The sequence below is a fragment of the Amblyomma americanum genome, chromosome 3 (genome assembly GCF_052857255.1).
Source record: "Amblyomma americanum isolate KBUSLIRL-KWMA chromosome 3, ASM5285725v1, whole genome shotgun sequence".
NCBI classification, from domain to species: domain Eukaryota; kingdom Metazoa; phylum Arthropoda; class Arachnida; order Ixodida; family Ixodidae; genus Amblyomma; species Amblyomma americanum.
The window spans coordinates 158462065-158476535 of record NC_135499.1 but is presented as its reverse complement, the minus strand read 5'-3'; the positions used below and the strand labels follow the sequence as shown (position 1 = coordinate 158476535).

The window sequence follows — 14471 nt, the reverse complement described above, 5'->3', positions numbered from 1 at the left end:
GCGAAATTTTGCTCCTTTGTAACTGTGTGGTGGCGCTTAGGTGGAGGTTAATGAGTAATTACTCCCTCATTAGTTCTGATTTAGTAACGAAAAGAGCTTTGAATAGAGTTTCACTGCGTGACACTGATGTACTGCACGAAGCACTGCTTTCAGTCGCGACAATCGCCGGGGAGTAGTTCATTTCACGCAGACCAAAGTTCAGAAATATTCGTGGTTGTTTCGTAAACAGCATGAGTAGCAAGATCAGCGAACAGAAGCACAGACAGCAGCCAATAAGTGCTAATGGTGCAAGCATAACGCATCTAAGGGGATGAAGACATGTGCAACGCCCGTATGCTTACTATAGCCCTGTAATGCCCGACACATGACGTACGATACATACTACAGCACGGTCAATAGTTTTTGTTTATGCTCGCAATTGTGTATCATTGCTCACAGCGTACAAAGAAACTCATTTCTCTGTGTACTGTTTCCAAAAAAAAGTCAAATCGTTACAAGGCTAAAACGCGCGTAGTGAACGCACCTCTAAGTAGCCTTAAAAGCTGATAACCGTGCTTATACGCCTCCACTGCTCACTAGCTGCCCGCGTGCCTGCATGAAAGCGAAAAAAAAAACATGTAAAATAGCCGCCTTTTCAATTCGACCACTGTGCCACATCTTCTGGCGACGACAGTGGCACTTCTTCGCAAAACGCACTGTTTTTAGTGCTGATCCTCACAGAATTGAGCAAAAACCTTTATGGAATGCCTATAGATCTCTTTACGATGTCTCTTGAGCGCACGATGTTTAGTCCTTACTAGTTCCTCCTGCCGCGTCATAAAATTAATACGTTGAGAGAAGAGCAGACCGGAGAAAGCATATGTGGTGGACGTAAGCCACCTGCAAATATTTGATAATTTGTTATTTAGCAATACTAATGTTAAAAAGCAGAATATGCAAACACACCTGCATGGCAACACGCCAAAATGCATTTAGCATTTTGCAGTGCAAATTACTCGTAGAGTACAACACTACTTTATATCAGTATATCAGAATACTGATACATAGTATATAGTATATCAGGATATCGATACGTAGTATTTACGAGGATCCATAACAGCGCGACAGACGGGACAGGGAAGAGAGGACGCAACACATAGCGCTCTGTTTTGTGTCCTCTCTTCTCTGTATATATATATATATATATATATATATGCCACTATAGTAAAAGGTACTTTCGCGAAACAGAGCCCAAACTCGGTCCAGCTCGCGCACACAAAGTTCTGAAACACGCAGAGAATAGATATGGTGACGAAAATTGCGCTTGCGAGGGCAGCAGTGTATGGCAGCAGCTACGCGAGCGCCCCTAAGCACTGCATCGGATATTACGCGCTGGACGTCCATGCGGAATCCCAGCGCACCGGCACGACTGCTCTTTTTTTGCCATGCGCTCCATCGTCGCTGTATTTCTTTCTTTAGATCCCTATACGACGCCTAAAGCATAGGCTGTGCACTGATAAAAATTCTAGCCAGTTTTCCGGAGGCGCATATTTTACTGTCAGGGCGGATGGCTTCCTTCATAGGATCGCGTGTTTTCTTTTTGTTTAATCTTTGTTGTTCCTTTCAAAAGCACTACGAATCGCGGGAATAAAATGACTGGGGCACACTTCTGGTTGGGACGCAAACTCGGAAAAATTCGAGCGAGTGTGAGCAAACGTTCATCGACTTCTAGACTGGCGGTCAGAACAAGTACGAAAGTTGGAAACTCGTGCGAATAACGCGAGAAACAAGAAGGCTTAAGAAAATAAAAGTAACGCTGAACTTTTTAAGTCCGTCCAAGCAGCTGCTATTCATTTAGGGATAACGTAAATCTAATGAATTTAAATTCACTAACAAAGTAAGCCTCCTCTCTGAACGGGTTCGCAAAATGTAGCGCTCGTTTATCTGCGAGAGCAGTATCCCACGAGCACATTCTTTAGCTCCTGCTTCACTGATGATAAATTGAAGTTTCCCACCATCGATTCGTTCAATTTGCGGAGCGCTCCCCGCACTTATTTTTTTATTTCTCTTGGCAGTTTTCCTAAACACTGCCGCAGTGCACAGTTTGATCATTGCGGTAAAAGTGAACTTTGAGAGCCGCGTTAAACGTTCGCCTTGCTGTCTCGAAAGTAGCAGCCCCACCAGTCAAAAAGGAACGTGGCGTAATATAACGGCCGGCATGTCTCAAGTATATTATCGATCGCGCGTACCGCAGACCGCTCTCTGTACACGTGCGCAACCGGCCGTCGCTATTAAATGCTGCCAGTTTTGCGGCAACCGTTTGCGGCTGCATACGAATGACGTTTAAGCCGTTGTTTGCCCAGTGAACACCAAATCCACAAAATCCAAACGATCGCAGCGGGCCGCGCGCGGAGAACCCACAGGGAAAACTGCTTGCGACAACTGCAACGATCGTACGAAAATTCTCTTAGCTTGGAAAGTCTTTGAAAACGTGACAGCTAATTTCGCAGATGCGCTTTCATGATGGTCCAGAGGTTTTAATAAATATGTCGAGCAAAAGGAAATGAGTTCTGTTACTGTCTTTAACGTAAGCGGCTGCTGAAAAACACTTTGTCAGAGCCCTCCAGAACGGCGCCTCTGCCTTCTCTTCCTCCCTCCTTAATCCCTTGCCTTACATCGTGGTTTAGGTGGCAGCTGGTGTGTCCATCGAAAGGGAGACAGTTACTGCGCCTTTTTCTTGTTTATGACCAAGTTTTAATTTTCGTGCGTACTGCTTGCTTTCTATGCGCTTTTTTTTAAGCACTTGCCGTGTGGCGTGAGGTGCGGCTATCGATAGATGGTCGTTGAGGCTTTTCTCATCCGAAAATCTGAGACGGCTCCAGCCACGGGGAAGAGGTCTTCCTCCCTTGTAGCTGTATACTTCCAACGTTTTGTAGTCGTCACGTTTTTGAGGCCTTCATTTCTGGGGCCGTAAGGAAAGGGACAAAGGAAGAGGTGCGGTAGTGTAGGGCTCCGGAATAATTTCGACCACCTGGGGATCTTTAACGTGCACTGACATCGCACAGCACACGGGCGCCTTAGCGTTTTGCCTCCATAAAAACGCGGTTCAAGTGTCCAACGATATATGAGACAGATACTGCGCCATTTGCTGTTCCCAAAAACCTATTATTATTATTATTATTATTATTATTATTATTATTATTATTATTATTATTATTATTATTATTATTATTATTATTATTATTATTATTATTATTTCTGGGGCAAGTCCACAGCAGGTGGCGAACATCCACCTCAGCGGCCGGCGTAGAAAATTTCGGGTATGTGCTGGGCACTGCATCTTCTTGAGAGCCCCAGCGGCGCGTCACCGACTGGCTAAGAGCCACCCCGGCCTTAATCTCTTCAAAGGGCGCAGCTCCTCCAATCTCGTTCGGTTATGATGCAGGGTGAAATTTCATCGGGGAATCAGGGCACGTGTACCTCTCATTAAAGAGAACAATTAGATGATGGGAAGAGCAGAGCGGGGATCAAAAGGGATGCTCGTTGGGGAGGTGTCCGTGTTTGGGGCTTGTTGGGAAAGGGCATCTGATCTCCTCTGGTCAATGTTTTCAGCATCATCTTGTGTGCACTTTATCTTGATGCGGTCTGCTTTCTTGGTGAGAATCAGCATGTCAGTGCAATTTAAAGATCCCCAAGTGGCCGAAATTATTCCGCAGCCCTCCATTACGGCACCTCTTTCACTCTCTCTCTTCATTCAGTGTACCACCATCATCCCTTCCCAAACGAGACGGCCTGGGTGTCATTCGAGGGCTGAGACAATTATTGTGTCTTTCCTTTTAATAATAATAATAATAATAATAATAATAATAATAATAATAATAATAATAATAATAATAATAATAATAATAATAATAATAATAATTGGTTTTGGGGGAAAGGAAATGCCGCAGTATCTGTCTCATACATCGTTGGACACCTGAACCACGCCGTAAGGGAAGGGATAAAGGAGGGAGTGAAAGAAGAAAGGAAGACTTTTCTCAAAACCAGTTTTCAGTTTTTCTCGGCGTTGCTCATGCCCCTAAACTATACACAAAGTGAAGCGATCTGGTTGCCCTCTCCCTCCTTTCTTTTTCAATCGGCGTGCCCTCGCTGGATTTCGGAGTCCATTCCTCTAGCGAGTACGTTTGCACACCTCCTGTGCGTAACAGGTAGTAGCTACTGTACCTCACAAAAAAAGGAAAAGCTCTGTATCCCCGCAGTACCCAAGATTTCACCACTTTGATGTGGTGCAAAACCATTCTCGGGGCCGTTTCCTGCCTCAAAACGGGATCCCTTGTTTTCACCGCAATTTTTGAATCGCGCAATCTTCGTGCGAGCATGGAGCACGTACCGCCGACTCGGAAAGCGTGGTCTTTCTCTGCGAAACGCGGCCTCCAGTTGCTTCTTTCGCGTCGTAAAGTTTCGGCGCTATCGCGGAAATGGCGCTGGGCGCTTGGTAGCCTCTCCCCACCGCTGGCCGTTCTTATAAATACACACTGGTAGAACGCGTTCGATTGCGCCTTCACCTCGTTCACTGAGGGAGAGGGCGCAAGGGGGAGGGAGACGCCAACAGCGGCGCTTTATGCGACCGTTTTTCAGCGGCCACGCGCAAGAGTGGAGTGGATGGTCCGTGTGGTCAGCAAGGAGAGAGAGAAAGCCTTGTCTATTATTCATTTGACGTGCGTGTGTGTGGCATGCGTTTCACTCACTTTCCCTCCCCCCCCTCTCCTTTAGTGCGGTGATGTTTAAACCGTCGAGAAGCAGGAGGGCGCCTGAGCACCACCGCCAGGGGGCGCTTTGGCTGCCCCCCCCCCTCTTTTTTTTCTCTGGCACCCGCTGTGGATAGGCGCTTGGCCTCTCGGCCACGGGTCATCCATTCGTAATGACGCGACCACGTCCGTTGGGACAGGCGGAGGGGAGGAGTGTCACCCGCGCGTGATCAAGCCTGTTGTTGTTGTTGTTGTGGTCGTTGCTGCAGTAGTTGTTGCAGTTTTTGCGTGGCAGCTTTTATTTGCGGATGGGTAAAAGTAATAGATGTTCTGCGCACCACGTGCCTCTCTCCTGTTGACGTCAACGAAAGGAAGCCACTGGGGTTTGGCGGAAGCGAACGAAGGGAAAGGGGGGTCCGCTGCGGGTTCGTTAATGAGTGTTTGGCTAACGTTACGAAGAGGTAAAATTGTTATGTATTTTAGGCGCGGTCTGTAGGTTTGGTATTCTGCTTAGGTAGAATATGCGCTGCCTCGCTGGGAGTTGCCGAAGGATGAGATGGTCTTGCCAGTATGCATTCATGAGGTGCTGTGTTCGTGATTAAGAGGGATGTCGCGTAGAGCTCCGGATTTGCGAGAGAGAGCATTTTACTACCATATTTTGCTGTTCATTGCGTCACGGCAGCGAGACGATGTTAAGATGCCCTTGCATTGCAGTCATTTACAACCTCCTCTGGCCGAAGCGGGGGCTGAGTGGTTATGGCGCTCGGCTGCCGGCCCGAAAGACGCGGGTTCGCTCCCGTCCGCGGTGGTTGAATTTCGATAGAGGCGAAATGCTGGAGGCCCGTGTGCTGTGCGATGTCAGTGCACGTGAAAGAACCCCAGGTGGTCGAAATTTCCGGAGCCCTTCACTACGGCGTCCCTCATAGCCTGGGTCGCTTTGGGACGTTAAACCCACATAGACCACAACCTCCTCTGATAGCCGTCGTTCCTTGATTCTCTTGTGTGACACGTTGTGAATTCCGATACGCAGCTCCGGTAAAAAGGTCAACGTCCTGTAGCACTGCCTGCAATAATGAGCAAGTCGTCAAGTATCAGCTTAATACGTAAGCGCGCAGCGTGCCTTGTGCGCTTACTTCTAATGTTTTTTTAGCTTTCTAATGTGCTCGGAGCTTCGTCAAGCTGTGACATTTGCTGCTTCTTAAAGCAGGTTACCCAGTAGACCTGAGGCACAAGGTCCTCGTGGGCCAGTATGTGACACTAGGGGTGACGTGACGAAGGCGGGCCTGTGAGTGGCCACGCTTATTTGCGAATGGGGTGCTTGCGGCTAAACAACTCTCACTCATTCGCCTCGAGAGGGGGAGAAACGTCTGGAAGATTTTTGCTGCTAGCATATTTTTTTTTCTACAGCTACAGTTGTTAAGGGGCGCTTCCCGGTTCTGAGGCGTTGAGGTAACACCGCGTCATGGTGACTGGCCCACATGAATTGACCTCACGAGTGACTTAACAGTAATGTCGAATGCACTCTACCAGAGAAGAAGGCAAATAATAATGAGGGGAACGTTTTCGTATTAACCAGTGTAAGCAGCGGTCGCTGAATCTTGCGTTCCGTAGTGGTAACTGTCCTGTCCGTTTCGTTATTTTTATTGGTCTTTTAACAAATGAGGTTCCCCCGCTGCGGTGGCTCAGTGGTTAGGGCGCTCGGCTACTGATCCGGAGTTTCCGGGCTCGAACCCGACCGCGGCGGCTGCGTCTTTATGGAGACAAAACGCTAAGGCGCCCGTGTGCTGTGCGATGTCAGTGCACGTTAAAGATCCTCAGGTGGTCGAAATTACTCCGGAGCCCTCCACTACGGCACCTCTTTCTTCTTTCACTCCCTCCTTTATCCCTTCCCTTACGGCCGGCGCCGTTGAGGTGTCCGCCGATATATGAAACAGGCGTTTTTATGGAGGAAAAGCGCTAAGGCGCCCGTGTGCTGTGCGATGTCAGTGCACGTTAAAGATCCCCAGGTGGTCGAAATTATTCCGGAGCCCTCCACTACGGCACCTCTTCTTCCTTTCTTCTTTTACTCCCTCCTTTATCCCTTCCCTTACGGCGCGGTTCAGGTGTCCAACGATATATGAGACAGATACTGTGCCATTTCCTTCCCACCAAAAGCCAATTAGTAATTAGTAGTGCTGCGCCATTTCCTTTCCCCAACGACCAATTATTATTATTATTAACAAATGAGGTTGAGTAGGGTGAAAGAACTTGAAAATAAGGTTTGAAATGAGAAACTTTACAAAGGAAAGTAGTACGAGGGTGAAGGATTAGTCCTGAGACATGATGAAAGCGAATGCGCAGAATGCCGGCAAAGCTGACAAGGATGAGCCACAAAGTAGGGAGCCCAGAGTGCGCACTTAGAGCGCACGCATTACTCGGCCGACGTCAGTCGTGGCTGCCTCGAGAATGATGAGGTTCATGGTCCGCAGGACACGCTACGTTCCATTAGCCATGGCCCCTGGGGCCCTCTCTGACCGACTGTGCTGCTGGGCTCCTTTATAAACCTTGTTCAGATGCGACAACACGTATTTTGCGTATTTTTAGTTTCAGTCTCGGCACGACACCGTGACATTCTAACGAGTTTCTCGCTGCAGAGACCGTATCCGTTACCCTCCTCGGAGAATACGATTAATCCCGCGAGAGCGCCTTTAATCTGAGAGCTCCGCGACGAGTTTGTTTGACTGGGAAGCGGACGGGGAAAACAGCAGGAAATGCTGGGCGGGGGAAAATGTAGAAAGGACAAACAAATGCGCGTGTTTCTTGGAGTGCTCGCGAGATGCGCTTGATTACTTTTCAAGAGGGACCCTTTAAGCAGCGGCGGTTGTTTTTAGTTGATTTTTTTGTGAGTCGTCGCGGCAGTGTTGGACTTGTCTCAGCGGGAGTGTAATGAGAGCTAGAGTGAGCCTTATACGCCTGCCTTTGTTTGAAGTCAATGCTTTGCTTGCAGTCACGCCTGGGGTTGTGAACTACCAAGCGGGCTTGACGTGTGTAGTTAATGCGTCGTAGTTTTACTTGATTTATGACATTGAGTTTCGAACTAATGACGTATTAGGGAGGAAAAAAGACTATTGGATCATGTACTAGACTATTAAATTTATGTAGTTCGCTCTTCTGGCCACTGCCGTTCATCAGCTTTCTTTGGACGCCCAAGCGCCCGAATCCTTCCGGAAATGTTTTTTCTATTTGTTACATTGATGCACAGTGAATGAAAAAAAGAAGGGGGTCATGAAAAAAAAAACCAGGTGTGTTGGTGAATGGTGGTGGTATTAACTTATTTAGAGACTTCAGATAGCGTCGAGGGTGGAGCACCTGGTCCGGGATTCGATTGGTCATCGACGCCGCGGTGGCCCTTTCTGCCAGCTGGCACTTATAGTCATCGCTGAGTAGGGTGGCCTCCCACTGCTCTTGGGAAAGGCTGGACAGGGTCTAAGATGAGGTTGAGTAAGTACAATCCTAAAGGTTATGAAATGGACTGAAGTACTTCTTGAAAATGACTGCTCGTTGGCGGCTGATCAAAACATCATACGTTCTTGAGTATAGAAGAGTGAAGTGTGGATTCGTGAATCTGCGAAATGCCCCCAGAGACACACGTGTATCGAAAGTAAGGTATGTGATGAAGGAAAATCAAGCTGCAAAACACAACTTCGCACAGGGTAACCAGTCAATACCCCCTGGACAAATTTAATGGCTGAATGTCACTTTTTTTCTTTGCGGTCATGCGTTTTGTGTTATGGCGTCAAATATATATAGAATGTCAAAACGCGGCCTAATGTCAGATGTGTTCGTTGTGCAAAAAATTGTGCTGCTGGATTTTCAGGTGTTGGTTGCAGCGGGTATTGTTTTTTGTGGCACTCAGCGTGAAATGGCGTACCCTCACAATCCGAAATCAGAACGGGACGACAACCTGACTCCTATTTCTTTTTTTTAGTGCTCTTGCGCGCCTTTCTGCTGGCGAGACAGCATCTGTTCTTATGAAAGGCGCAAACACAGACGACGAACAATCTGGCCCGTGATGTGTATTGATTCGTGCCACTATAACAAAGGAAAAATTCTTTGCCCACATCACAACTGCCGAGCAATGCGGTTTACACCTGAACTCGTCTATCGAGCATTTGGAGTAAAATACAAAAGAAATGGGTACAAAGTGGATAACAAAGGGAAGAGAATTCGTACATCCAATTTATCTAGGGACGGATCAGCCGGGGAACTCAGCGTATGAAGTGGGACCGAGTCACACAAAATGAAGGCGTAGGTGGGCGCACGCACTTGTGAATGAGTGGCGTCACGGAATGTGCAAAGGCTGAAGACTACAGACGCTCCCTGCCACGCGGCAGTGAAAGTGCATTCGATGGAAATATGAGGGAAATAATAAAGAGAGAAAACAGGAGGTTGATTAGGAATTCGGATTACCTAATGGCGCGTAGTCACATTATAGGCACATCGACTTCGGTCTCAGAGAGGTGGCCATTTTTTCCACACAGAGTTGTGACTGCACGTGTTGTTGTTCCCTCTGGGTGCAGGCTCCGGCGACGAGGATGGCGGCGTCGGCGGCGAGCCCATGTCGCCCGTCCGCGCCTCGTCGTCGGAGGGACAGCGGCCGGCCTCCTCGCCGCCGGACATTGCGCAGCAGCAGCGCCAACAGCAGCCGCACACGACCACGTCTCCGAGGCGGCGCGCGGGCGCGGCCACCAAGCGCATCGCGTGCGCTGTGTCCACCACCTTCCGCAAGCTGGGCCACCGGCTGCACCGACACAGCAGGGGGACCTCCTCGCCGGCAGGGGGGGCCTCCTCGTCCGTCTCGTCGGACGGCCGACGCCACCACGCCACCGGCACGGCCAACAGTCTGCAGTACTCGGGTGCGTACCGAACTCCATTCCTGGCGGTCCAGGACCTCCATTACAGCTGCTGGAGTCATTGTCCCACGGAGCGTACGAAGTAGACGACTTACTAGTGCATGTCCCTGGGAGTGTTGGTTTATTCTTCTCGAACGATCACACCAGCGCTAACTGAAGGACAGGGACACAGAGAGAAGATAGGAGAGGCGCTTTCTCTTTTCTCGCCACGCACTGTTCAGAGTCTGTTTGACAGGGAGACTTATAGGGGGTGCACAATCGCCAGTCAGCTAGAAGAAGGCAGTCAAAATCCCCTGTCTTGATTTTTCTGCGTCCCTGTATTCTGCGTCTGTTCTCTGGTGAGCGAAATGAAGTGAGAACTTGTCCCTCTTCCACTTCCCGCTGTCCTGATCTTGATTCGACCGGTCCCCACTTCCCTTTGTCCCCGTCTGCGGGCGCGCTGCACAACAGTGCCCGTCCCACGACTCGTTCGGTACACCATGCTTCACAAAGTGCAAATAGCTGAACACTACCAGACCACCCGGGAAAGCCGCATAATTTTACGCCATCCTCACCCATCATTCAATGCGGAAAAAGCACACGTCCTTCGCAAAGTTCAAACTAGCACTCTCCTCATCCCATTGGTGCTCTTGAAATTCGAACGGCATGGCACAGCTCACTGTTCGAACTATAGGAAACGAGGGCAGACACAGAACACATTCTGCCTTCATGTAACGCTGCCATTACCTCTCCTTATTTCCCTTACCTTCCCGTCCGTTCCTGAAGTGCTTGGTTTCATTCAGGCTCGGCAGATGATCAGCGGGCCTCAGCGAACCAAGCGCTCTTCTTCACTGGGCTTTAGTGCTGGCCCTGAATAAAGTTTTTTTCCTCCTCCTCACCGTAGCTTGGTTCCAAGAGGCAGAGAGTTCGTGACGATGGTACGGGTGTGCAGTCCTGCTTGCCAGTCACGCCCCAAGCGAGGACGTGCGCTTAGAAAGAACTTTGTGAATGCGTGTTCCAGCTCTTTTTCAAGTGGCTACGCCTGTAGCGTCGACAGAGCTCCGCTGAAAGACAGGAGCAACAACGCCTCGAGTCGCGTCGTTGGCGAACTTTGTTGAGACGTTTCTCTGTCTTTGATCTCAGAATCGATTAGCATGCACTGCCGTGAGACCTGTTAGCTCATGGAGGCTCGGTACATGTCTGATACAGCTGTCGGGCGGCAAGACAGAAACCCGGAGGATACAAAACAAGCTCGGAAACTGGCACCTGTCGGTTCGCTTTGAAAGGGGAGAAGAAAGTGACATAGTGCAACAGATGGGCGGATAAATAAGAGGCGTTTACTTTGAGGCCGTCGTGTAATTCGCTCTTTTTCTTGGCTTTTTGATGGTTCAGTTTTGGGAAGAGTTTCTGGAAGAGATTTCAGTGGCGCAAGACGTAGCGAAGACTAGCACAAGCGAGAACTCGAGGCAGGAGAGAAAGTGCAGAATAGAAGTAGAGAAGAAAAATAAAAATATGCTTCTCTCTAGTTCCCGACGGACAAGTCTGCGGCGCGCACCTCACAAGGGCGGCAAAAGCGCTAGCGTGTCGAGCATTTCACAGGTCTTCCACCACCGTCTTCTGAATTCTGTCAGAAATTGCATGACGTGAGGAATGTTAAACGCAACTTCCAGCTTCATCACAACGAGGTTGTTGCGCTAACCATAATAAAGGCAGCAGTGGTTGCTCTTTCTTTCTCCTCTCTTTCCCTAACTCGGTCCCTAATGTGTTTACTTGTTTTTGTGTCCATTACTTCTGAGCGGATAACAGGTGCGGTTTAGGTTGTATTCTTCGGAAACTGCCAAACAGGGCATGTGCACAACAAGTGCGCATCCGAATGCGCACCCCAACTAAACTATAGTAGCATTCAATGAGGCTAGCGTAATTCAGGTTCACACCCAGCAATCCTGGACAAAATAATTTTTCAGCGGGAATGAGTTTATGAAATCATTTTTTTCATATATTGCAAGAGCTCACTAAAATAATCAATATATCCGCAGATCTACGTCGGCAGCTTGCATTTTTTTGCTATTAACGTGTTTGCTATCGTAAAAACGTCGCGAGAACGTTTTTGCAGGCTAGTTGGTGCATTACCAGAATTCGTTCCCCATTGAAAAAAACGTCCTCCATTGGTCTTCTGTGACAGTCTTACTGCTCGATGCGAGCGATGCAAAAAAACAAGAAAAAAATATTTTACTACGCATCATTAGAATGGAATATTACCTTCAATATTTACTCAACAGTACCATGCAATATTCCAATACATATTCAAAATTTTTCTCCAAGAATGCTGGACTTCATAGAGGAATTCTGTTCCGCAGGATTAAAAGACCGGAAGAGAAATGCTATGAGTCTTCAAGCAAAGATCTCGAGAAAGGCACATCATTGCCCAAAATCACCAGCGTGTTTCATTTCGAAAACTTCGCGAGAATTCTACAACTGCATAGAACACTAACCACCGATATGTCTGTTCTATGCTGCTTCAGTGTACCAGAATATCGGTTGCATCGCGCGATATCGCTAAAGCATGCAGAGCAGGTTAACGGCTGGGGGGGGGGGGGGGGGGGGGGGGGGGGGGGGCTAACAACAAGGCGGTTGACGGTCAGGCAGTTAATGTGCGAACAGCGCTAGCGAAAGGGCCCCGACGTTCATTACATTCATGGAAATTACCCTATGCAAACATTTTCTGCCAGGGACGGCCTGTTTTGTGTGCGCAGATGGGTTGCTACACAGTTCTCCGCGAAACCTTTTTTCCCATTTTCCTGTCCCTACAATGTTTTTTTTTTGTTCGATGACCGACGCTCGTACGGTAGAGCACAATGCTGGTGGGCGTCCCTACTAGCATATACGCGCATTATGCGCTTCCCTCGATACGGATTTCCGCTCCTTTTTTTCCCTGCTCTTTTCCCCCGACCAACCGGGACCCGAATCATCTGTGCGGAGAAAAGGAAATGGCATGCATTGAGGCATGGGCCCCGCATCCCGAGGCGGAAATGCTGGCAAAGCGCCTCACACGGAAAACAGGCTCGGCAATCGTTCCTCGTTCCTATTTGTGCCTGTGTCTGTGTGCGTGGAAGAAGGGAATGCTCATACGGTGTGCGTATCCATACACGTCGATGCCGTTTATTTTCATATCTGCGCAATTTTTTTTTCTGCACCTACATGCCAGCGAAACGGTGTGTGCCTGTAGCCGTGCCGCACGGGCGGTGCTCTTTTGGAAAGGGGGCGGACGGACGGCTAGGCCTTATTGTCGCTGGAAAAATGGAAGCCGCCAAAGGGGGTCTTTTTCGAGGCCGCTGCGCTTGAATGTTTATTTTTTTTACTGCGCATTATTGAAAAAGTGTGGCTTTCAGCAATGTGGAAAGTCGATCTTGGCCTTCCAGATGTTAACCCGACCGCGGCGGCTGCGTCTATATGGAGGAAAAACACTAAGGCGCCCGTGTGCTGTACAATGTCAGTGCACGTTAAAGATCCCCAGGTGGTCGAAATTATTCCGGAGCCCTCCACTACGGCACCTCATCTTCCTTTTTCTTTCACTCCCTCCTTTATCTCTTCCCTTACGGCGCGGTTCAGGTGTCCGCCGATATATGAGACAGATACTGCGCCATTTCCTTTCTCCGAAAACCAATTATTATTATTAATCCAGAAGTTCTTAGGTTAGGCTTGGCTGTATGTTGGAAGCAGCAGTATTGAAAATAGTCACAAACTTGCTTGTAAAACGCTTCTCGAGAACTCTCAGTTGATGCTTGGCATGTAGCTTCTGAAGATAAAATACGCGCACAAAACGCAGCGGGTGCCTGTCGGGCGTCTGCCCTCCTGCACATGATGCTTTCCTTGTTGGCCCACTCGGCCGAATGCCGAGGACGGTGGTTGTCAGTGACGCGGGAGTGCAATTGCAAAAGTGGCAGACCTTTACGCTCGTGCTCTCGCATCGTGTGCATATGCGCTGTTCGTTGCAGGTTGCCTGGGCAGATTTATGGGCAGCCCTAGGAAAGGGCTGGTGGGGGAAGGGTGTGAACCTTCTTCGTAGAAAAGTGCGGAGGCCAATCAGTTTTCCCAAAGAAAATATTTGGCGTACGGGTGCCGGTTATATACCGCGCGTATCATATCACTGAAATCTTTGTGCACTTCTTCCTGGATTTCTTTCCTTTGGTTTCATTGAGTAACTTTGATAGACCACCAGATAAATGATCTCCTGTTTCCTCCCCCTCTCTCCTTAAAGTGTTCCTTCATTATGCATATTTTAATTTCTTCTTGGCGTCAGCTCACGTTTATTCTCTAATCGATGCACCTCTCCACCCACCGCAGCGGTCACTGACTGTCATTTACATCGGAGCATTCGGCCGTGCCGTCGACACCTTCGTTATAACGGTAGATCGCTGTATCGATTTTCCCTAAACTTAGAAAAAAAGAGGCTTAGCTTCGCCGAGTGACGTCTGGGGCGTTGGCCGACGCAGGGCGCTTGAGCATGAGCCACCCGGACGTGTCGTCGTCGGACCTGGCAGCAATGGCGCGCGACTCCGTGGCGTCGACGCCGTGCGCGCGGAGTGCGCCCGCCTGCCGCGAACAGGCCTCGTACTCGGACACCACGCTGCTGAGGAGCAGGCGCAGGATGCGCCACCAGGACGTCTCGGTGGACGAGGACACGTCGCTGGACGCCGCCGCCACGTCGCCGGCGCTGATGCAAACGACGTCCCCGCCGCCGCCACCGCTGCCGCTGGCGCTCTCGGCACTCGTCAGGGCGCCCGCGGCGGCCAACAGCGGAGACGAGATCTTCCCTCTGAAGACCCGCAAGTGAGGATGCGTATGCCACGCGTACGGCTTCGCTATACCGCGG

The 14471-nt window shown here is 49.4% G+C and overlaps 1 protein-coding gene across 3 annotated transcripts in view; it reads left to right on the top strand.

Annotated features, from left to right (window-relative positions):
* LOC144125277 (multiple C2 and transmembrane domain-containing protein-like) overlaps positions 1-14471 on the top strand; it is a 200579-nt gene that overhangs the window by 115583 nt on the left and 70525 nt on the right. For all 3 annotated transcript variants that reach the window (XM_077658524.1, XM_077658525.1, XM_077658526.1), the window contains exons 2-3: positions 9287-9622; positions 14092-14428. In XM_077658524.1, coding sequence (XP_077514650.1) covers positions 9287-9622; positions 14092-14428 — 673 coding nt within the window. The remainder of the gene's footprint in view (positions 1-9286; positions 9623-14091; positions 14429-14471) is intronic.